Source organism: Rhopalosiphum padi, chromosome 4 (assembly GCF_020882245.1).
Source record: "Rhopalosiphum padi isolate XX-2018 chromosome 4, ASM2088224v1, whole genome shotgun sequence".
NCBI classification, from domain to species: domain Eukaryota; kingdom Metazoa; phylum Arthropoda; class Insecta; order Hemiptera; family Aphididae; genus Rhopalosiphum; species Rhopalosiphum padi.
This window is the reverse complement of record NC_083600.1, coordinates 11,736,603-11,762,388: the sequence shown is the minus strand read 5'-3', so window position 1 is coordinate 11,762,388 and position 25,786 is coordinate 11,736,603. Positions and strand designations below refer to the sequence as shown.

Here is a 25,786-nt window from a genome sequence, read left to right as displayed (position 1 = left end):
TTACTTATTATCATAATAGTTCATTGATCGGGCATTATATCATTCTAAATGTCTACCACTTTATGCTACCTATTAGCAGTTAGTTTAAATAAGTGTCTATTATACTATAATAATATTAGTGTCGTTAAACAACATTTAATTATTGATAAATAAATCTACTGCTTCAAGTAAATCAGTATTTATTTTTCATTAAAAAGAATTGTGGATATTTATATTTGTTATTACTTTTCTTTCAACAATAAAATAAAGACATTAATTGTTATGAACAATTAAATACAATTTTTTTTTTTAATTTACTTGTTATAGTTAAACTATTTTTGTTTAAATTCAATAGTTTGTAACATTGCCAAAATCTTTAATTAAATTTGTGTATACTCACTACCCAATATAACAATATATTATCTAATATTTAAATTAATTATCCACTAGTTTCACAATCGAAAAATTATTTGTTTTTCTCGACAGTTTAATTTAAATGTATGTAACAGAAACGCTCCTTTTTACTGGTATTTGGTTTCTGAATGTTTTTATTTTTAAATAAAATCAATATGTTGTAAACAAATTTTGTATAAGCTTAAATTACTTAAACCTATACAAATTAAATCCATTTGAATTTTGAATTTTTCTGGAAGTATAAATCTACTGAAATAACTGGCAATAGAATTATATTTTTACAATGATATTATTACACAACTCACTATCTTTATGTTAGACATATAAACAGGTAATTTTATAATATATATATAACAAAAAGGAGAAATATTAATTTCAAGGAATAATCCCTTGCCATTATGTTTGTTATTAAAAAATAATAATTATTATTATTATTTTGTTTTTACCTAAAGGTTTAAAAACGGTAAAATACGAGATATAATTCATAAACGCAATGCAATAAATTATTTATAATATTATATCTATTGTTAAACATCATAAAATTCCAAAACTACCAGCATTGTTCTTTATATCTTGTGTGTAAAATAAATTAAAACTACACAGTTATAATATTTGCAGGTAACGCGTTGGTGATAGCAGCAATTTTGTTGGAGAGGAATTTACAAAACGTGGCCAACTACCTCATTGTCTCGCTAGCGGTCGCCGATTTAATGGTAGCATGTTTAGTCATGCCCTTAGGAGCTGTTTATGAGGTATGTGCTGCATGATTCACGAATTTAATTTATTGTTAATTTGAATAAGTTTCAAATTTGAATAGAATTTGAACAATTATTTTACTATTGAGTAGGTGCTAGTAGCAGTATTTTATTACACAGTTGAACTTAATCGCAATTCACAATACGGAAGCTTACCAATTGCGCTTAATGACCTTTTCATATACCAATTGCACTCAGTAATTTTCAGGGTTGTTAGAACAATTATGGTGTTCAGTAATGTTCTTAGTTGATAGTCCAAATGTGCTAGATAATAGCCGTTGGTTATTTAAATTTAAAAAATATTTAGTTATTTCGATAAAATAAAATAAAAACATATAATAATTAACATTTAGGTGTTATTAGTATAATAAAAATAAATGATAATTATATTTTACAAGTGGTTAATAGTATCGTCATTGCTTTACCTTATATTATAAACTATAGATTATTGTGAAGTGCAACAAACTGATAAATCTAAAAAATAGCTTTTGAAAATAAAAACTTAGTTTTATTGTATTGATATCTTTCAAATGAATAAATGTATACGTCGGTTATAAATGACTTTCCATAAAAGTCTCGAAACTGTTATAAAATAATAACTTCAAATAACCTATTAAAGTTTTAAATGCAAGAATAATATATATATATTTTCGAAAACAAAAAAATATTTAACCAGTCACATGGTATAATTCATTGACCAATCTAATATAGGTTTTAATTTGCAAACGTTTTAAACACACATTGTATATATTGTAAAAAGCTGTAGTACAGTAGAGCTAGATCATTACAATATAATATTATACATGTAATTTATGATAAGTCAATGTTCGTGGATTTAAAATATTTAAATTGAACAAAAACATTATAATATTCTCACATAAATATAAAACTAAAAGTTAAGTAACCTTATGATTGATTAACTGACCATAAAATATAAGGAGCGAAATTTATATCTATGTACCGTAAAATATTAGAACCGCAAAATTGGTACAATGATTTTAAAATACAAATTTTGATTTAAGCGCAAATGGCCCATGATCATTACAATAGATCTTACATTCGTAATTATAAAAATGATCACAGCTCATGTGGCTTTATTAAAATAAAAATAGTATAATTTTATTTATTGTGAACATTCTAATCGACCAACGATATCGACTAGAATAATCAAAAAACTATAAGAGCAAAATATACAATGAAAAGATAATATTCTAAAAGAAAATCGTATATTAGAACTTCCGCTTTATTAATCGTAATTCTTTTGGCATTATATTAAGATGTAGTTAACAATCTAAGAACCCATTATGTAAACTATTACTAACATTATAATATTCAAAATACATTAGAACTTCAGCATTAATTATTTAGACAATGTAGACCAGAATGTGTAATAATTTACATTTGAAATTGTAGCTGTAGAATCAAGTTTATAAAATTCAATAAACCAACTCAATAACAAAATATTTAAGAAAATAGTTAATACTAGTGAGTAGTGGATAGTGTTAGTTGTTTGAAATACATTTATAGAAGAGGTTTTCTGGGAATTAAAATAATTTAATCATTTTCGTTTGCCATCAATCAGAGATCAATATAAGCAATTTCTATGTTATTTCGGATTACGAAGTCTATCTGATTGACAATTCTAGTTACGGTTGTATTAGATGAATAATATAAGCCCTGCGGAGTTCGTTCTTCAGCCACCACCACCTACTGCCACAGCCGAATGATCCATCAGATAAAACAGTAGACGCCTTTATTTTTTTTTTTTACAAAATAAAAATTTATTTGAAAGATGTAATACATTGATCGTAACTCTTGTCACACCCACGGAGATGATTATCCCCCAAGCTATATGTATTACGTATTCGAGTCAAGTACACCCGCAAACTATATCTCAAGTTCGGAAAGTTTCACAAGTCCAGGACAATGGCCTTATGCGTAGAGGCATAAAAGACCGCTCATTGCTCGTATGCGTGATAAATTTCCTTCAAAGATACGTATGCTGAGAAATAAATATAAATAATGTATATATATATATGAAGTATATTGTAAATAATGTATATATATACATATTATACAGCATCATCATAGCATTTTTTTTTTACATAAATAACACTTGCAACGGTGATGGCTATTCTACTTTTTCTCTTTAAATTTTATTTAGACATTTATTTGAAAAGTTTTGACTATAAGTTTAACAGAGCTTTTATATTTTTCTCATGCAGCATATTTTAAAGTTATATTTTGGAGGATATGTCCTCAAAAATTAAAAAATTTAAAATATAAATATTTTTTCTCAAAAATAATCTTATTGAATACTAATAAACACATTTTTGTGTTTTTTTACTGTAAATTAATGTATGTATTCATCACACTTTAAATAGATATATTTATTAAAGTATTGAATAGTGTAACTTATATGAGTTTTTGTAATTATTTACTCATATAACATAGTTTTTTACTAGCTGTTCAAATGAACTTTATTTCATGTAATAAATAAAATAAACGAAATAGGCAGAAAAGTGTTTTAAAAATATTAAATAAAACCTAGCCAATAAAAACATAAGTTATTTATAAAAAACAACAATGATTTAAAATTTCTGGATCATTTATTTGGATATGGCAAAAGTGTTACTCAATATATATTATGATATACTCAGTTTATGAAACAGATCTTTATAATATACAACATAATGATTATTGCAACAATCGTGGTCCTATTAGAACTAAACTTGAATTACTGCTAAATTGCTAGTTAATCTTTTAACAATCTTATTGGTTTATTTATATTTAACAAACAAACGTCATTTAAAGTAGTACTGTTATTTTGTTGACGTCCAACCCTCTGATAAAATATAGTAATGATACATAGCTTGTGACACTCTAAAGATTAAAGGAAGTCTGCAATGAAGTCCCGTCAAAATCAGTCCATTGATTCTAATAATCGAATGTAAATAATCGAACTGTCAATATCTACTTCATAAATTGTTTAAAGTATAAATATAGTGTAAGCAAGGATATATGATTGTCATATAAGTTCAGTCTATCTCAGAATATTTTAAAAATTATAAAATAAACATTAATGACTATTAAAATTAATAGTAAATAAACATAATAATTTATAATATATAAATAACCATTGAGGTTGAGACTACTTGTACAAAGAACTTTAGAAAGTTGTTGAACAATTTTTATACAAACTGTTTCTTAAAGAAAAAAATGAAACTATTTATATATTAAGAGATTAATAATTAAATTTAATATAAGCTCATATATATTTATATAATATAATACACACACATACACACATATAGGTATACTGCATGCATATCATTAATAAATTATTAAAGTAAATCACGATCGGATTTTAATTATTATGAATAAAAAAACAAAAGGAAAATTTGATCTGCATTTTTTTAATAGATTATAAAATAAACCTAGTGCACAATTAAAATGATATACCTATAAACTATAAAGTATAATCATATTCATTTAAAAATGCAAGCGTTTTATTTTCATAAATTATCTCCTTTTTCCTTATTGTGGATTAACAAGTAAAACTTTTTTTTATAAATATTGTATTATATTATAGTATACACAATATACATATATATTGGGATGATGTTTGGAAAGTTATTATTCTTAAAGAATAAAAATAACAGTGTAAAAAGTTATATTTTTTAAGGAATTGTGAATTGTGTGACTTCGCTCGTTTCAACGTAAACTTCTTAAAGAATTTTTGATTAATGTTTTATATACATATATATATAAATATATTTTATTTTATTTTTTTTTAATAAATAATAAGATGCACTTTATTTGAACACGGGTGTGTTATTATTCAAAAAATAAAAACAATTTGATTACAAAATAAAATTGATTATATTATTTTCTAAGGAATTTTTTCGCCGTGAGTAATGATTACTAATTAGTGCACGAACTACAGTAATTTAAACTTTCTGAACCAGTACAGCAGATCGAAATCATTACATTGTGTTCAATCTACATAAGCATTCCAAACTATGATATAGTATCATAAACTTTAAACTGCTATATAGATGGCCTGTTTAAAAATTAGTTAGTAACGTTAAAATATTTCATAAAATTTAAGTTGACCCAAACTACAGATAAAATGTGAAAGTTCATTAAAGTTTCGCTTTATTTAACGGTAAATGTCATTACAGTCATAATTCAAGACGCGATTTTAAAGCGAAACCTTTTAAATTAAATAAAACAAAGAGTTGGAGAGACGCATTTTGTTTCCAAATGAACCATAACATATATAATGCCATTAATATCGTATAATTACGCGACGTCGGGGCAATACGCAAGCCTTTGCCGTAGTCGAGCCCGACGCCGCGCGCGCCATATTTCGGCGGCGTCCGGCGAATCGGACAGGCTATGACAGCGACCTAGTCCGCATATACAGCGATATAATGTCATTACGACAGTTTGTAAAATCGCCGGAGAAGTTTCGCGCCGCCGTCCGACGACGCACTGCGTTAGTCATAACACGCGGTTTGCGAAACTTCTCCGCGTCGAAACTCCGTCAAAACAGAGTGTGCCCCCGAAGTCCGCGTCGCTCGTCACCGCGGATTCACCGCGGTAATGCGACCGTGCGGGGGAGGGGGGGTGCGACCCGATGGAAAATAATAATATAACGTCGTTCGGCCGCGCGATACGCCTCTCCTCGGCGGGACACGCCAGACACACCGAAGTTCGCCGGTGATAAAACCGCATTAATCAAGCTGATGGCAACAACAAAGCGACCAACTTTCGTAAACGCTTACACCGCGCGCGCCAACGTTTTTACGGCGGCGGCGGCGGCAGAGGGGTGCGCCGTAAGTATAATGGTATAGTATGGTTGCCGTGGCGGCGGCGTATTGTACGTGTGTCTCCGCGCGGACTTTTCAAAATCGTTCCGCAGCCGTCCCATCGCGACCCTCGCGGCGCTCTCCTACACACGCGCGCACACACGCACACACACGCGCGCACACAGTATAATATACGCCGCCGACTCGCGTCAACTCTTCGGCCTCGAATTCGCACAATGGTTTAATTAACAAAACGAGCCACCGAAACGGTTGACCCACACACACACACACACACGCTCACCCACTCTGTCTCTCTCTGTCTCTCTCTCGCGCGCGCGCGCGTACACGTGGCGAGCTCATAAACAAATACGACTCGGCGCGCGCGATGACTACCCATCACGTCGAGGAGGGTTCCGCGTCAACGTTCCGCTCGTATCTCGACGACCGCAGTGACTGCCGTACCTATGTATGACGCGTACCTCCCTATAAACATATACGTATTATTATTGCTGTTGTTGTTGTTGTTGTTGTTGTTGTTGTTGTTGTTCCTGTTGTCGTTTACACAGTTGTAGGTAGAAGTTTGTCGAATATCTTAGTGCCTGTGGGGTTATGTGTGTGCACGGGGAGGGGGGGGATCCGCAGGTTTCCAAATTGTTTGACGCCCATGCCAAAGCCCATCGTCGTATTGTACGTACGCGCGTGTGATACGAAATTATTAATAGCGATTTATCTTGGTACACATACTCGTAAATATTTGACATGCGGCGCATATTATATCACTCGCGGGGTACGGATCGTTCAGAAATTATAAGCTGTGACATCGCATTAATCGTATTACTGCGAAGAAGTAACAAAATATACGTTTCAAAGTGAAGACCGTTTCAAAAAAGACATTCCGTTTTGCCGCACGCCACATTATGCGGGTTTTTAAGATTAAAACTAGTGAAATTAACTATTATGCTTAATATTATTTATGCAACTTAACTGCGAATATGGAATTATAAAAAAAATAAGTAATTATCGTACTCCTCGGTGGGGACTAAGACCACTTTAGCTAAGTATCGCACTTTGAATCCCGTAAGGGTCACATGGGCGTGTACACTTTTAAAAGATTCATGTCGAGGAGAATATGATGAAGAAGAGAAACAAGAAGAAGCAGAAGAAGAAGAAAAGGATGGAGAAGAAGAAGAAGAAAAATAAGAAGAACTCGTCGACAAGAAAAAAAAAACACTGAGTAGAAAGAAATCAGACGACAATACGCGAGCGATCGTAACAGAACAAAATTCAATTACCATTGCGCGGCCGTCATTCAACACATGCGAACACGCGGGATAATCGAATACAAAAGGCACGGTGGTGTGGTTTCAAAGAAATTATATTTCTTCGCAAAATCAATACACTATTTACTATAATAATAATATATAATATACATTATAAAGTATACTTAATAATATTTACATAACCTAATTGGATTTATTTCCAGAGATTGGTGTGGTTGTAGAATGATATCGTCGTCTGACTCAAAAAATAACATATAATTACTTTTCGTCTGCGACAAATCGTTAATTTAAGACTACAAATATCGGCCATTTATTTATTATATTATCATAAAATCACCTATAATAATAATAATAATAATAATAATAATATATCCCTTTTTTTTATGAATTTTTATATTATACACAAAATGTTAAACGTTGGTACTTGGTAGGTTACATTATTTACACTGAACATCAATATTACCTTTCTTGGGCTGAATTTTATTCCTTACTTAACCCTTCAGGCTGATCCGTGGAGATCATAAACGTTGCCAAACCGAAAAGTAAATGGATCTTTAACATTATTCATATCCTTGATATTTATGATAAATTAGAACCATTTTTAGGTCCAATATACCTATAACAAAATATTTAGTTTTAATACTTGCTACTGTACACAACATTATTTACAATAAATAAATTTCAAAGTTAAAAAAAAAATAATATTTTGAACTAAAATGAATTTAACGCTCAATAAAAACTGTGATAATATTTTCAGTATAACACTTATACGTTACAACTTGTAAAGAAAGAATAGGTATAGTAGTTATTTTAAAATAACAAAGATCAACCACGTCACATATTTTAAAGCACAACGCGCTTACTTATACGTGCTTTTAATCTACATTATTCAGTCTCTTCCCGAGTCATCTTAAAAATGAGTAATGACTTAAGCGCTTATGAAAAAAAAAAAATAAGAAAATAAAAATATCCGGGAATTTTTTTATTTTTAAACACAAACAAATTATAAATAAGCATTGCTTGCACATAAAATTATAAATTCCTTATAAAGTCAAATGGATCAATTAAATTAATTCAATCTAAATAACCTTTTAGGCTATAATATTATAGTTATAACTCATGACACATATAAAAAACACGCTGCATAGATCAACAGTAGACATTAGAAAAAAAATATTAAATAAAAGTATAATATATTTTTTTCATTATTATTATTATTATTATCATTATTTATGTATATTATGCATTTTTCTGATTTATCTATAAATGAATTTATTATAATATTATAAAGATTATTTAAACTCAATAAATAGAAAATATTAATCATTGACCATTCATAACTATACCTTTATTTTTATATCAAACTATAAAGGGTCGAGGATATTTTTTTTTTTTATGAGTTAGTTATTATACCGTTAGATTTATCTTTATCCATTCGACTAAACCTATTATATGAAACCATAACTATTATTTATTATATACCTATACAATTAATACCCATTGAAGTTTGTTATCGTTATCATTAAAATTATTTCGTATTTTGGTTGTCATACGCATTATATAGATATATTGAAATTGACATTGTATGTGAATAACGCGGACTTATTTAAAAATTTTTATTTTATGCTAGTTTCTAATTGATTGCATTATATATACCGAGTAAGCACAAAATACGTTCCTAATGTTGTGAATAAAAATACAGATCATTTACTTCATATTTTTTGCATGTTTCAGCATATTTTACAGAACTAAAGCATATTTTATCATTTTGGAATTTTATAAATATTTTACAACACATTTTGATAGAGAACTAAATCAGAATTCTATTAATTGGAACTACGCGAGACAGTATTGCAATCAATAGTTCACAATATAATTTTTTCATAAAAACTATTGATGCTTAGTACTATATTTCTTACCTTCGAATCTTAAATGACGTTAGCCATTAATTGTAAAAGTAAAAGGTAAACAATTCAACACTATATATTTACCAACTTAAAGTTTTTAAATTTTAAACTTTATAAATTAAAAGACCTAAAAAAAGTTTTAAAGTTTGAAAGATTATCGTTTACGGGACTTTATACTTGAATTCGGCAAAATATTGGTTATTACAAAAGTATAAATAGGTACATCCTTATTTTTTTAAATTACATTACAAAATATATATATTATAATATACCTAATAACTATATAAAAGGTTATTTGAGTATGTTTCGTGCATAATTTGTGTTTTTTTGTGCTTAAAAAATTGGTAGATTATAATAAATTAATAACTATAGTAAAAAGTATACGAGTAATATCGTATTTTAATATCGTAATATTTACCATTAAGAAAGTAAACAATATTTTTATTTTTTTAAGATTTTTACTAACTTATATGTATGTGTTCCATATTTATTTATATTATATAATATTTTGTTTCTATAATAATACCAAAATGGTTAAATAATATAGGCTTAATCAAATATATGCAAATACCAATTCAAAATTATATGAACGTATATTATACCTCTTAAACTAATGTGTTTGTCAGAATATAGACGTGAGTTTAATTATAACAACTCGCTTGGTGTTAAACTACTCAAAATTCAATTGTAATTTTGGTTGCTACAAGTTTTCAGATTATTAAATTTAATGGAATATTCAACTTTAACGGCATTTATATAGAGTTGTTGCCATAGTTTGATTAAAATAATCATACAACTTATCTTACGAAATATTAACTACAAAGTTAAAATGATTCTACATTGTGATATGCCTACTTACTTTACTATAACTTATTGTATACAATATCAAATATTATGTTCTTTGACTTATATTTATTTTGACGTAACACTGAGACTCATATCCAATGTCCAATAAACTTTTTAACTTTCTACATTAACTAATTCTTTAATCTATAAAGCGAAACATAAATAAGTAGCTTAAATATAAAAGTTTACAAACACTTAAAGTTTCAACAGTATTTGGTTAACAGTCTACTGAACGAACGCCCACAACGTGCGATAAACTTAGTAAAATCTTCCGCCTGACAACGATATGATTAATCGCTCTTTTGCTTTTTTTCTTCTTTTAGAAATTGTAAAATGATTAAGTGATATTTTGAAATTTATTTGAACACTGTATGTTTTATTTCAAAATTAAATGGCCCACTGTATTAGTTAAATATAAGTTCCGTGTAAACATTCAATCATCAATCGCCTCACCCTATATTTTTCACGTGATTAACTCATATTCATGTTGTACAATATCCTAAACATATTTTATCAATTGAGGTTTAATAACTTTTTTTTATTATTATTATCATTATTATTATTATTATTATTCACTTACATACATTTTAGTAGTTTGACTAATTTCTTCCTTTTAAGTCATTTTCAATTTCATGCTATGTTAATCACATAGCCTTACACCAGCAAGTTGCAATTCGCCACGCCAACAAAATTTACCGTCCACAATATACGCATTTCAAAGAAATCACATAGAATTTGGCTTATAATTTTATCGTCTGCTTGGGCCTGTGTGATTTTCTTGGCATTAAATTAAAATGGACTTGGAAGGAAGAAATTACTTTTACTTACCGGTGCAACAAATTATGTATGTCTTTGTAAGTAATAAAAACTAAAAATGCGTACTTATATACATTTAGGTACAAAGTGAAGTCAACCAGAAATAATGAAGTTGATGACTTTATGTAATATTTAGTATATTAGAGAATAATAATATGATTCAGATATACGGTAATACTAAAGATAATAAAAATGAATATTCTTTATTTTAAAATGTTCTATGTGTTGTTTGAAAAAATTCTATTTAAATGATAATTTTATAAAAATCACCTTGCTTTCAGTGTATTCAGTTTTATATTATTCTTTAATTAGACGAATATTGTGGATGTTTACCGTGTGTCGCCGTTGACCGGAAGAGTATATCGTTATCCCAAATGAAAAAAAAAAGTTAAATAACGTTAGGTTGCAACAAACATACAGCAACGTCGCCGGTTTAGAGCTGTTTTAAAATCCATCTCCGTAATGAAACATCGAATACATTACTATTCCCTACCCATTTCTATCCCTCCACAGTTCAATTTATTCACTGGCCGTGTACAGTTCCGAATCAGCTGGCACCTGAAATACTATCCAACGACCACTTAAATAGATCTTGGCTGTCCACTGCAACTAATATACAACTACGTAATGGTAGTATGTACAACTTTTTTAGGTCACTTATAGTAAAATGAAAATAAAAATATACTTTTACGTGTTTGTTCTTAAATCTGCGTTTATACTGTATTTATTATATATTTTATGAATATAGACTACCTAAGGATTAATATATATATATATTATTTATTACAATAAATTTGATATTTTCTGAAAGTTTTTATAGTATTTTCATTTTAATCTGCGTTTAAAATTGGACAAGAAAATATAAATAAACATACATTTAATAAACCCTATTTTAAATACCTATATACAATATATTTATATTGTATAAATGTAATTCATGTATTAAGGATGTTATCACATTTTTATTATACCAACCGTAAACAGGTAGTATTTTTATCTTTAAGTTAAATCATGAATTAGCAATGTATAGCTTTTTGGCAACAATTAGATTTATCAGTTTAAAATATTTAAATTAGAACTGTTTTTTTTTTTTATGCCAGTCAAACTTAAAATAACATGTAAGCACTAAGCTTATTAATAAAAATACATTTAGATTTGTTTACAATACTAAACGATTAAAAATAAAACCTTACTTTATTATAAAAGTTAAAAAGAAATAAGCTATGTATCACATATATACATAGTGCCCATAAATAAACTCTTATTTTATCTGAACGTAAAAAGGCCTCATATTAGTGTATTTAAAATAAAAAACCAAATCTCATTAGTCACTTATACATAAAAATACTCAAAATATGTGTAATAAAAAAATAAACAACATTTACAAGTTTTACAAATTTTATTTTGAATTTAACTGTCCATAGCTAATACTCTTTTATTATTTGATAACTTTTAAACATGAGATAATAATTAACCTAATAGATAATTATGCAAACATTTTTTTAATAAATCCATAAAATATATCTATTAATATTATAACTAATACATATTCTTAAACATAACTAAATAAGAAGAAATTTAAAGAATATTTTTATATTAGGTAATTTTTTTTATATTTATTACTTTTTAAAAACAATAAATAAATTTAAAAAATAAACATAATTCAAGAAATCGTATTTATTAAGTTGCACTTGACGAAAATAAAATCATAAAGTATAAATAACTTGATACATTCTTTTTAAAAAAATATTGGAGTTTGGTATTATTAATCTATAAGAGTACAATACAATTCTAAGTATGGTTTGTTAATTTTCTATTTTGCAGAATCGTGATTCTGTGTCACGAGATATAACCATGAGATTAATAATTACCATGCTCTCTTGTCGACATTTTTTTAATAATATATTGTATATTTTTCAGTCTTATGTTAACTATTAAAATAAAAGAATGACACTTCACAATCGAACAATAGTGTTCATAAAAAAAAAAAAATTAACTTAAAAAATATACTCAAGAGGCCATTCAAAATTGTGTATACGTTATGCAAACGACAATATCTATATCTATCATAAGATATTAGTAGGTTTAAATAGATATCTCATATAATATTATTAAATGTAGGTATTAATGTTGTTTTAAAATGAAATAAAATCAAATTTAAAATCTTCTATCGTCAAATAATAATAAAATATGTAAATCGAAAAATAAAATATTATAACAGGTAAACACTAAATTATTAAATTAAATATTTTTTTCGATATTTAACTAATCTATCGATAATTATTTTCTATTTCGATAATTGGACGTCAGTTAATATGATGTGGGAATATTATATAATGTTATATTTAAGAAAATGTATGTGTAAGTTAGTAAATAAATTGTATAAATCATTAAAATATGCTTAATAAGTAACAGAAAAAAAAGTATATTATAAAACTAAAAGGAAACTGCTATTTATTTTAATATTTATTGAATGTGATATTGTGTTTTGAAAAATATCAATTCTTATTTTTCTTTGCTGTTTTATTTTATTCTACATTCTATAAATATTTCATAAATCAGGTCTATAAAAAAAAATAAACCATCAATTCCGATATTTTATTCCCACACAAATATAAAATGTAAAACATAATTAACTGAATAAAATAAATTAACAAGATCTTAATTGATTTTAATTAGTTATTCAAAAAAGTTCTTATCGCATAGGTTAAAAAATATATATCAATAATTTTAGAAAAATTTGGTGAACGAGTGAATAAAAAAAATTTTATTTAAATTTGTTTTTAGTGAAACCTATTTTAATTAATGTGGTGCCTACCTAATCATAGTAATATATATATATTATGATAGGTATATGCAAACAATAATAATACTTATACCTATACTGTAAATATATTTTGCGATAAATTGAATATTATTTGTTTTCAATATAGTTTAATATAACTTGGCCTAATCTTCTATTTAAAATAATTGAAGATAAGTTGATACAAAATATTGAGAAAATCGGTGTATAATATGTACGATGGACATAGTATATATTTTGAATAAAATAATATAAATTTTCATTATTATTGACTGAATGAAAAAAAGCTTAACAGTCCATTAATTTGTTTATGCTTAATATACTCAATTTAATATTATATATAGTAGTACCTACAGAAAGATATTATTGTTGAGATAGTGAACACTGCTTTGTTGAAAGTTATGCTTCGGTGGCAAAACTAAAATTAATTGAACCGGATAAAAAAGATCCAGTGACTCAGAAGATAATTTTTTAATATGAATAATAATTATTAATACCCTACGATTTTATAGTGTTTGCAAACAGGCCGCGGTAGTGTGGTATACAAGGCACAAGGGGATGGGAAGGACGCGTTGCACTCAAACCACCAGCATGCACAAGTCTGGCGATTTTAACACCAGTTTTTAACGGAATTATTCGTATCAGCGAACCCGAACATTCATCTGTTTTTGTATCTAAAGTTATTATCATCCCACCGTGTACACACATAATAATAATGTGTGCACGAATTAAATTAACGTTTTGCTTTTAATCGTTTTTTGCACACCACCGTGCAGCATCCATATTATAATCAACGATCAGCAACGTACAAAACCTTTGATCCTTATGCTCCGCTACTCTTGTGACGCAGCTCCGGCGAAGTGGCACCCTGCCTCCCCCCCGCAATCTATCAAGGCACGTAAATCATCATTCAAAATTACACTGTCGAACATGACCCAGAAACACTTTCCCGCCTCCGTCGTACATTACACCCTTGATTTTTCGTTGCGCTGCTATTGTTGCGTAGTTTGCCCTTCTAACGCGCCTACTTAAGTGCCATTCGAGTTCAATGATCCATGATCCGTTGTATCAATTAACCACAGTTAAACAATTCCACGAGTGTCCTTTAGAGGAAATTTATCATGACCTCTGAGCACCAACGATATTTCTGTACAATTTACTCGTCGGTGAATGCATACAATTTCAGTTGTTAAAAACAGTAAGCATTTTAAATTTATGCGCCACATATTTCGTCTCCGTTATGACGACGAACAAATTAATCGTTTGTCTAAATTTAAAAGATAAGAAAGTATAACCTCGATGCCCTGTCTGGCTTAGCTCACATCATAGGACTACAACAGCATTCGTAATATAGTATAACGATTTAAATTTTTAATACTGGCAACTTTAAATAGCGTTTATAAGAAATCTATAAAGTTTATATCCGGTTATCAAAAGTATGTATATAGATATCAAGTTCGGGTTGATTCACGACATAACTGTATAAAACATAACATAGGTAAATATGACTAATCTAGCTAGAGTTACTAACTTAACCTGACAGGTCGGTGAAAATTGTTAATCTACTTTAAGTTAACCGTTGCCATATATTTTTTTATTTTAAAAAATACGCTAAAAATCTTTAAAAAAAAAAAACTATTATCATTAAATTTAATAAAACCGTTATTTGAAAAAAAAATCAAATCTTACAGTATCTTTTTAGATACTGTCGTAAATATAATTTTAATGCTGACCATTAACTATAATAGCTAGACAAATTAACTACACGTTTTCGATCAAATACTCACGACACGAACAGGGACGACAGGGATAACTACGTCGCGGGATGGCTATGTGTTAATAGGCCAAAGTTTTCACCGGTATTATATAAAGTAGCAAACAAAAGTCTGATGAATCTGACGGTGTATTCAGATTTATAAGCTGAGATTTTTGTAGGTCATAATGTTATACGCTGGAATTTTTGTAGTTATTGGCAATTTGTTATCGCGGGTCACTGGAAACAATATTAATCTGAGTAAACATGATTTATAACATGGACTGCAAACATTATAGGAACGTACGCTGCACCTGTCAATATATACTATTATATAATATTATTGTACATACGGATTTCTGAAACGTCTTATTCGTTTTCTGACACGAGTTTTCGTTATGACGTCAATACGTTATATTGCGTTATTCGCTCCGACGAGACGTCATCGTGTGTATGGTTTAACTGATACATCACACAAAGTCGGAGGAATAAAGTTCCTGTTCGCAAATTAGCGTATTCTCAAACAAAACCTGAATCCCAGCAAACCGTTTAATTATTTATCGCGGTTGACAATAGGTTACGACGAGAACTGCACGGCGGAGTTACAGGTTATATATATATATATATAAATACTCACGACTCACGAGCATCGCGATGTTTAATTGCAAGTCAAACAAATGGCGCCGCATTAGTCACTACATAAGACTCGGCGCATAGCCGTGGCGGTATGTATTTTATACAACAACCAAAATTCGTTTAATAAATTGATTTTAACCATTTAAAAATCAAAATAACTTTTCGAAAACTTTGATCACAGCAGAAGCAGCACGGTGATTACAAATACTAACTGTTATTCTAGTTATTATTCTTCCAGATATTAAATATTATATTAAGACTTTTTTACTTCTCAATTCTCTGGAAATTCTCTAAAATTATATTAAATCCAAAGCCGAACGAACCAATTGATTCCTTAAACTTCTTATAAATTGATGAATTTACTATATTTTTTCTCCGAATTACTAATGGGGACCCGTGATTAAACGTGATTTCACTATTATCTACGTAGGTTAATAATATTTTACCTAGCTACTAGTTTGGTTTTCGCGTAAATAATTCAACTATTCACCTAAGTCTTCAGGGCATTTTTATTGCTTGTCTACTATAAAATAAAATAAATTGACTCCCGATATTTAAGCCATATTTTGTATCTTATTTTATTTTACTTATGTCAACGATGCAAAAAAAAAATTGAAGATAGATATAATAAATTTATTATTATTTTAAAGTTTAAAACAAGTGAAAAATGCAATAATTTTATGCTTTTATTATATAATATATACTGTTCAAAACATATTACTTAGTTTATTATAACATTTTGATAAGACTGTTTTGAGTAATCAATTATTAATTTGTAGTATGCAAATAAAATTTTAGAATTTTCTTTACATTGTCTCCAATCTTAAGATTAACTCAACAACAAGGTCACAAGGTCTTGTTGTTAAAAAAAAATTTAGTTAGCGCCTACTTTAAATATTTATTTGAACGTGATAACTAGTCATTTTTTTAAAAAATTCATATTGCAACACGTAACTATATACTATTATCCGTACTGAAAGTAAACAGAAGATGAAGATTTTACAACATACTGTATTGTTGTTATTTTTCAAACTCATTTTTCTTTAAATTAAATTCTAAAACAATTGAATACATATTATACTATTATTTTAATCTTTTTAATTTAAGAAAGTATAATATTTGTGTGAGTCAAAGATATTTATTATTCTCGTTTATTGGTTTTATTATAACTTATAAATTCTTTTTTAATTTAACTTACACAATTAATATTATATTACAGTAAATGTCATAATTCATTGATATAGGGTTTTAAAGTTATATTAATAAAAGTTAATTATTCTTTAACCTAAAAAAAAGCTCAATATCCTCTAACGAGAATATGAGATTCAATTTTTTTACATGGTTCTATTATAAATTATAAATAAAAACAACCCTTCAAGTCCAGTGTGTATAAATAAATAATAAACACTGACTACGTGTTGCCCTATTAAATCATAAAATGAAAAAATAAAATTATCTCTTATATATTTTCAGTAAAACCAAATAAATGTTTTATTTTTTAAAATAAAATATTCTTCAACTAAATTGTTTTAGGATTCATTATAAAATATTTTGATTTTTGTTTTATGAAACTTTTTTTCTTACAATTATAATACTATAAAAAAATATTCAGCTAAAAAGCACAGTTCTTCTCTGGGAATACTTTTGAAATTTTTTTTTTTTTATAATATATTCATTAATGTAATCAACTAAGTTCATAATCAAACCGTATGATAAGTTTATGTGATCAATGACTGTTTACTTTTAAATACTAAAGCAAAATATAATAATATATGAATTATGTTTTAAAATTTATTATATCATTCAATATCCCACTTAAACATAATTTAGTTATTAAATGTACAAATACTATTTATTCATTTTTTTTTTTTATCATAATATATTTGTGCACTTTTATCACAATATATCAATATGTTCACTTTTGAATCACTTTCCGTATATAGCTTCGCGATCAACATTGAATGTATGTGGCACGTAACTGTATATCATTATATTATTAGCGCGTATGGACCTATCAGAAGTAAATATTCATAGATTCATAGAAAAATTAATAATGCACTATAAGTACCTACCCACCGCCATAATATCAATCAACAGACAAGATTCGTTTTTGAAAACAAATGTTACATTTTAAATCATTGGTATAGTTTAAATAGAAGCAATTTTTCTTCTGCTCTTGAAATTTTAATGATTAGTCATTTTATTTTTCCCAATTGTTATTTACTGTTTTCGTATACAGAATAGTATAAAACTATAATATATGCCCCCAGGCCTGTACTTGACTTGGTTAGAATGAAAACGCATAAAAATAAATTGTATTAGTATGCTGGAGACTGGATGTATATTCAAGTATTTAAAACAAACATAAGATAGCACTACAGTACAGTAAAATTACCCACCTGAAAACGTTAACTTAAATAAAGTTGAAAAACAAATGGTCACTTTAATGTTTATACATGGTTATGCATTTAAACTTACTTCTCTCTCATTAAGTAATTTATATTTCAATAAACAAATTAACTTGAAACAATCTATGAACTCTAAGCTTTGAATATTCTTTGGACAGTTCAAAAAGTATAATACATAAAACGTCTGTGCTTATTTAAAATAAGTAAAAATATTTATTTTTAACTTTAATATGTATATTTGAATAGTTTCTTCATTGATATATTTAACAATTACTACTTTAATCAATTAAATATTTAATTTTTGTTATTTTATACTTTATTATGTTTTAAATTGTATTTACAATTTTAATTATAAATATATTTATTCAATTTTAAACAAATGGAAATTATATAACAATTCGTTAAAAAATCGTTAAACGTTTATTGTAAAAAATATATATTCTTGACTACATGATACAGTTTATAACTGTTTATGTATATCAACAAAAATGTTAATTTTCTGAACATTGTAATGATTAAAAAAAAATTTAAATATCAATTGATGTTTAATATTAGTAAATAACTAACACAATTATAAATTTAAAAGAACATATTTTAGATTACCCTGATTTTGTTTTGTAATTAAACTACTCTGCATCTTATTTGACTTCTATTAAAATTAATCATTAAGCGTGTATTATTTCACTTTATATTCTATGTTTATTATACGATATAGTTGTAATGTATACAAATAAAGTTAGTTTGAAAAAATCAACTTTGAACTAATTTGAATGCAAATTTCTCAAAAGAAACCTTTTTTCATTTTGAATTTACAATTTACACAAAGTACAATATCACACTTCTATACGTTAATACTATCTTTATGCATAGTAATACAGTATACAACATTGGATTAGTGGTGTGAATCAGCCGGGGTTAACCACGAAATTTTGTCATACTCCTCCGTTGATCTAAAATTTAAATGTTTATTGGATACATCCATGCATTATGCAATAACATAACATTTTTACATTCGTATTTCTTTATTCGTTATATTATGTAATCTATTATGTAACTAATTATGTTTTTTTTATATATTTATTTAATTTAAAACATGTATTAATTAATATTAAGTATGTTGATATTATATTATTTATTTTTTATTAATTTTTAAAAATCTTTTAACATTTCTATTATTTTGTACTTCTACTTAATCAAAATTATTATTTATATAAATATATAAAAGCTTTGTACTGATCACAATTTTAAAAATAAGACGATTTAAAATTACTCTTCTTGATTAATAAAATAATTAAAAGTCTAATTTCCTACGCATCCAATATCTTCCTTTGAAAAAAAAACATTAATGTATTTTCCTTAACTCGTATAATTTTGTACACACATAATAACGTTTACTTTTCCTTAAATTATATTATCCGCAGAAAACTATATAAAAAAAAAGCTTTTTTATGAAATGATTAACTCTTAAATACCTAAAAATTATCTTAAACAGTGAAGAATATATCTAATACTTTATAGAATTCCAAACAATGATCAAAAAACTAAATTTTTATGATTTTTGATCACATTATATTAGTAAATAATACAATACACTTATAATATAAATGCAATTTAATTGAGATAATATGAATAATATTGATTTAATACTATTAAATATATAAATATTTATACATTTTAAAATACAATAAAAAAAACAAAGATTTTACTTTTATTATAATTTATTTACTTTTGTTTAACTAAGCAAATATGCATCATTTTTTAATAGTATAATTTATAAATAATAACTTATAACAACTATTAGTATATGAAAATTTACATAATATTAGAATTTATTATTTTAAATTAAATATTATATTAATAATACGAATGTTTTCAATATAAAAAGAATATCTGTAGTAACTTACGTGAACATTGAAACATTATGAATTATGACTAAAGATAATCGTTAAAATTATTTATTTTTTTTTCAAGAATGCATGCCAAGATTTCATACAGTACTGTGTCTGGTCCAGCTTTATATTTTTGTCATTTTTATTAGGAATTTAGCTATAAATCATAGTTATTTTGTAAACAATGCTTAAAATTCAAATACCTATATAGAAATATCCTATATGATGGAAATTAATATGCATTTATTTATATATTTTTTGAATTCCAAAGCACATAGGTATTAGGTATATGTATTGATTTATGTCCACATTTGTTTTAATTTAACAATATCCCATAATGATCGTAAAACAAAGGTTTAAAATTCTTCGCTTTATTACATTTCTGCAGTCGTTTATTCCACCCTGAACATTCCGATGTGCCAAAATCCTAAGCCTCTTACCCCCCACTCAGTACTGTCTACCCATTTACACCTCATCGGTTTAGTCTAGTTGTTTTAATATAAGTCGATAAGAAGGTAAAGGAATTCTACCAACCAGCCTGAAATGGCGAAATATCATATTGAAAAGGGTATGGCATGAATCGGGTGAAAAGAAAAATCGTCGGTCTACATCCATTATTGTGCGTGGTTTTATCGTACACTGTATCGTCAGTAATTCAATGTATTTACGGCGGATTCTGATTATCGTTTTTAGGACAAAGATTCGGAACATTTAAAGCGATAGGATATCATTGATAAAAATTATTAAACCAGTAATGGACAAATCATATCATCTATGCGACACTAAAACAAAAGAATAAACTCACAGTATAGGAAATTATTAACGAGCAGATGATATTACCGGAAATCAATCAAAGTTATCTAACAAAATATCTTAAGCTGTACATCATCTCACATACAACTGCTGTGAAGAGATAAACAATTTTCGAAAATACTAATCAATATTGTAGTAAAGCTAATTAACCTTAAATACATTTTAAAAACTCATTTATATGTTTTCTTTATAATCATCAACTCCCGGGAAATAATTAAATCACTAACGATAATTCTGTCTGTTTTTTTATTACCTTCCAAATTAATTATAAAGGAAACAGATATAACTTAATCGTACAATTTTAATAATCTTATAAATACTGGATTAACTGAATAATTATATATATATATATTTAATTTAAATAATTTAACAATAAATTAGAAATATTTTTTAATAATTATTTTTTATATCTATTCTTATATTATATTTATTTTTGTTATAGAACAAATAACTAGTTATGCTCAATTATAGCCTATAGGTTATTTAGACAACTATAAAGTGCAAAGTACCTACATACTTGGTTAAATTTAATAAGGTATATTATTATTAAATAATCAAAATACGTATTTTACATTTTCCATTAAAGTTTGTTGGGCGAAAATTTCCAAATATATTATCAAGTTCTCTGTGTATTCGAGTCATACTAAAAGGTATGATATCATAAATGAGAAAATTATTATAATAATATATTGATTCATTTTCAATTCGCAAATAATTTTAAATAGAACTTGTATTATGTATAGTAGATTTTACCTAATTGAAATAAACACCAATGAAACCTTATTTACCTATCCATTAAAACTAAAAGTAGTACGAGTGAAAAAAACCTCTGATAATTATTATTTTATTTATTATAAATATTTATTAGTTTCTACAGACTACAAAGTATAATTGTATTGTATTAAACTGGGTTATTTTACATTCTATTTAAAATAAGAAATGTTTGATTTAATAATGATATTTTTTTATTCTGAAGACTGTAGTACTAGATTGACGATGATATTTTTATTAGTATAATATTAATATAGTTGTTCTTATCCTTTTTTGGTTAGGATTTTGAGAAATGTTTATAAAACATCTCAATGGATTGGAATATTTTAGACTAAATAAATATATTTATAATAGTCAGTAGTTATATTTTAAATGCAAAGTAAAACAATGGCAAGGCATAAAACAAATCAATAAATTATACCTACATTGAAACATAATAATACATCACAAATTGATCCCATCCGTCCGAGTAGCTCATTTCTATTATTTGTATGTGATAAGTGATAACTAACACTATTCATCATGCTTTTTTAATACCAGTAAACTAAATAATCTTATATATAATAAATATGATAGTAAATAATATTTTAATTAAAATTAGATTAAATTAAAACACTCTTTATAGATACATACTTTTTATGATTCAGACTTTAATGTTACATCATTAATATTAAGTATAATATTGAATTATATTATTTTACTAATATCACCAAACGTTAGGTTAGGTTATGTTTAGTTGTAAATAAATAAAATTATTCATTAAAATTAGTCACAGTAGAGTTTCCCATGTCCACGAGTGGTTTGAGTTATTTAAATATACATAAGTCATGCTCAATACATTCTCGGGTCCATTCTGTACAATTAATTTCCTTTTAAGCCAGTTAAAGCCACACCATAAACCAGTAAGGGTCTAAATTCGGTTTAGTATCCAAATGTTATACTTCTCTGCTGACCCTAAGCACCGTGGCAATAAACTCAATACCTTTTGTAAAATATCCTATATCACGGCCAATACAAATCTTCTTTAGAATTTTAATACTTTTAGCACTTTTTAGGTATTTTTATCATTACCGTAAACAAAAACAAATGGTTTTTAATAATTATTTATAACTCACTAATTAAATTTGTGAATATGTTACATAACAATTGAGTACTTATTTGATATTGTGATACAAGTATTTGTGTTTAAAATATTTAGATTTATAATTTTTAAACATATTAAAATAAATATTTATTTCATTAAAATAAATTATTTTATACAACAAAATAACTTTAATTTTTTACTTTTTAAAACATTATTTAACACGACCAAAAATATAAAATTGGTTTAATAAGCATGTGTAAGATATGCGTCATAATATTTAAGGATCAAATAATGATAATAGTAAAAAAAAATTGTACTAATTAAATAGTTCTAGATGCTGCTATATTAGTTTAAAACTACAAGATACAAGATATCGTATTTATTTATTATGAATGTTACTTTTTTATGTAATTTATTTCTGAAATAATTGTACAGTTCAACTGCATATTTTTTCTAAATAAAAAGAGTAGTAGAATTTTCATAAAACTAAAATTAAGAGGACGCCATACCCGCATGTGTTGTATCTGTCTTACTAACGTACATCATAACAAATTTTCGTTTAGCGGAATACATTTTGTGACGTTAGTTTTAATATTAGAGTATAAATTTACCTATTATCAAATTTAAAGGTAAGAATATTAACTAGACAAAGACATATGATTTTATTGATATTATCATTTTAAAGTGAGTTATGAACATTTTAAATTTGTTATATTTTTACATAGCTGTAACTCACTTTAAAATAATAATATCATTAAATTTATATTTCATTGTCTAGATAATATTCTTTCCTTTAAATTTGATAATAGGTAAATTTACTCTAATATTAAAGCTAACGTCACAAAATGTATACTGCTGAACGAAAATTTGTTATGATGTACGTTAGTAAGACAGAGAACACATGTGGGTCCTCTTAAATATAATATACTAATGAATTTATTGACAACTACTAAGTATGGTTAAAATCGTCGGACATTTGTTTACAATTTCATATGAAAAATAACTACTTGTTTATTATTATTTTTCTAATGGCAAAATTCCTTAAAACATAATCCTGCATATTTATAAATAGCGTATAAAAATATAGATTTTAAATTTTAAACAAAATATACATCAAATAATATACATTGTACTATGATTATTATTTATAAATTATTCAACTTGATGATTTTATCTTATGAATTAATTGTTATGATGTGATCACATTTTAATTAATTTTCATTTATTCATTTATTTTATCTATGTCAAAAATTATATTGTATCCAGCATTTGTTTTATTTCGACAGTGATAATCAGAAACATCATAAAATATTTAAGTAATTTTCTCAAATGTTTATAATATCATAAAAGTGAAAAATTATAAATGTTCTTAATTAAATTTAACAACTTATACATTTTAATATATTTCATATTTTAAGAATATTTCAAAATATTTATGGGAAAGTATTTAAAATGAATTGCGTATTCAATATTTAAAATAATACATTTATTATATTTTGTAGATAATTTTAAAATTTAATTAACTTGTAACATATTATGAATAAAGATTGTTATAGAGGCGTTATTGTTGTTGCGTAGGTATTAATAAATTTATTTATTTTCATTACAAAATTGATCATCCGCTTTAGTTGTAAATTATCATATTTTTTTTAAGATAAATAAAAAGTTCATTATTCTAAGATTTTATAAGTAATTATATGAATATTCATATTATGTGAGGAAATTTAATTTACATAAATTTTATTCCAAAAATAACAAATAAAATAATTAAACGGCTTAACAAATAGGCAATTTCACTACATGGCCGTGTAGGTTTCTTTTTCCATTAGATTGAATTATATTTAACTACAAAAAAAGTACACATCTACTGATTTGTCATGCGGGATTTCTATCGTGAATTTAAACCTACATCCAAAAATGTTGTATGTAATTTGAGCTAAAATTCAATACACACTTATCTTATAGTTTGTTAATTATAAACTGCGTGCAAACTCACGTTACGATATTAGTGTAAAACTGTTAAAAGAAAATGGTTAAGTGGTAATAAGACATATTCTAGTGCCTTGTTGCTATAATTTCACTTTAATTAAAAAAAAAAAAATTTTTGTAATAAAATAGCTTATTAAATTAATTATTGTGTAATTATATATTTAATCACATGTGGTAGCTCAGTGGTTCTCAAAAGATTTTATCCACGGAGTCCTCGACTTATTAAACGATTTTAATTTTGTGAAAAACTGATATTTCTTAAATATTCCCATTTTTTCAATGATTAAGAAAAATACTTGAAATTCCCTTTTTTGATTCTAAAGTATAAATTATAAAAATATTGTTGTTGTTATTATTATAATTAAAAATTATAATTACATTTCAAATATAGGTATAAAACTAACTATGATCGATCACCACAATAAAGGTCAATGATATTAATACTTCAATACAGCTATTGATATTGGCCATCAAGAAATTTTTTGTTTTTTTTTTTTTTTGTATTTCGAATTTCGATATATTTTTGTATTAACTTCCAATAATTATAATCGTTTTTCGACTATGCTGAAAACAAACTAAAACAACTGATTTTGACATAAATATATATTTTATATATAAACCTCATTAGTTCTGTGTAGTTGTTTGTACTATATTATGTTAGCATTACATCGATGGAATCAAAAATTATTATAAGAAACAGAAGAACGGAAACAATATTATTTCGTTTTATTTTTTTTATATAAACACATGATGATAACTCAAATAATGGAATATTAATTTCAGACATGATTTTAATCAATTGATGTTTTATCGTCAGACAACAAAAACT

At 26.1% G+C, this 25,786-nt stretch overlaps 1 protein-coding gene across 2 annotated transcripts in view; it reads left to right on the top strand.

Annotated features, from left to right (window-relative positions):
* LOC132929322 (5-hydroxytryptamine receptor) overlaps window positions 1–25,786 on the top strand; it is a 186,244-nt gene that overhangs the window by 122,976 nt on the left and 37,482 nt on the right. For both annotated transcript variants that reach the window (XM_060994598.1, XM_060994600.1), the window contains one exon: window positions 1,012–1,145. In XM_060994598.1, the coding sequence (XP_060850581.1) occupies window positions 1,012–1,145 (134 nt within the window). The remainder of the gene's footprint in view (window positions 1–1,011; window positions 1,146–25,786) is intronic.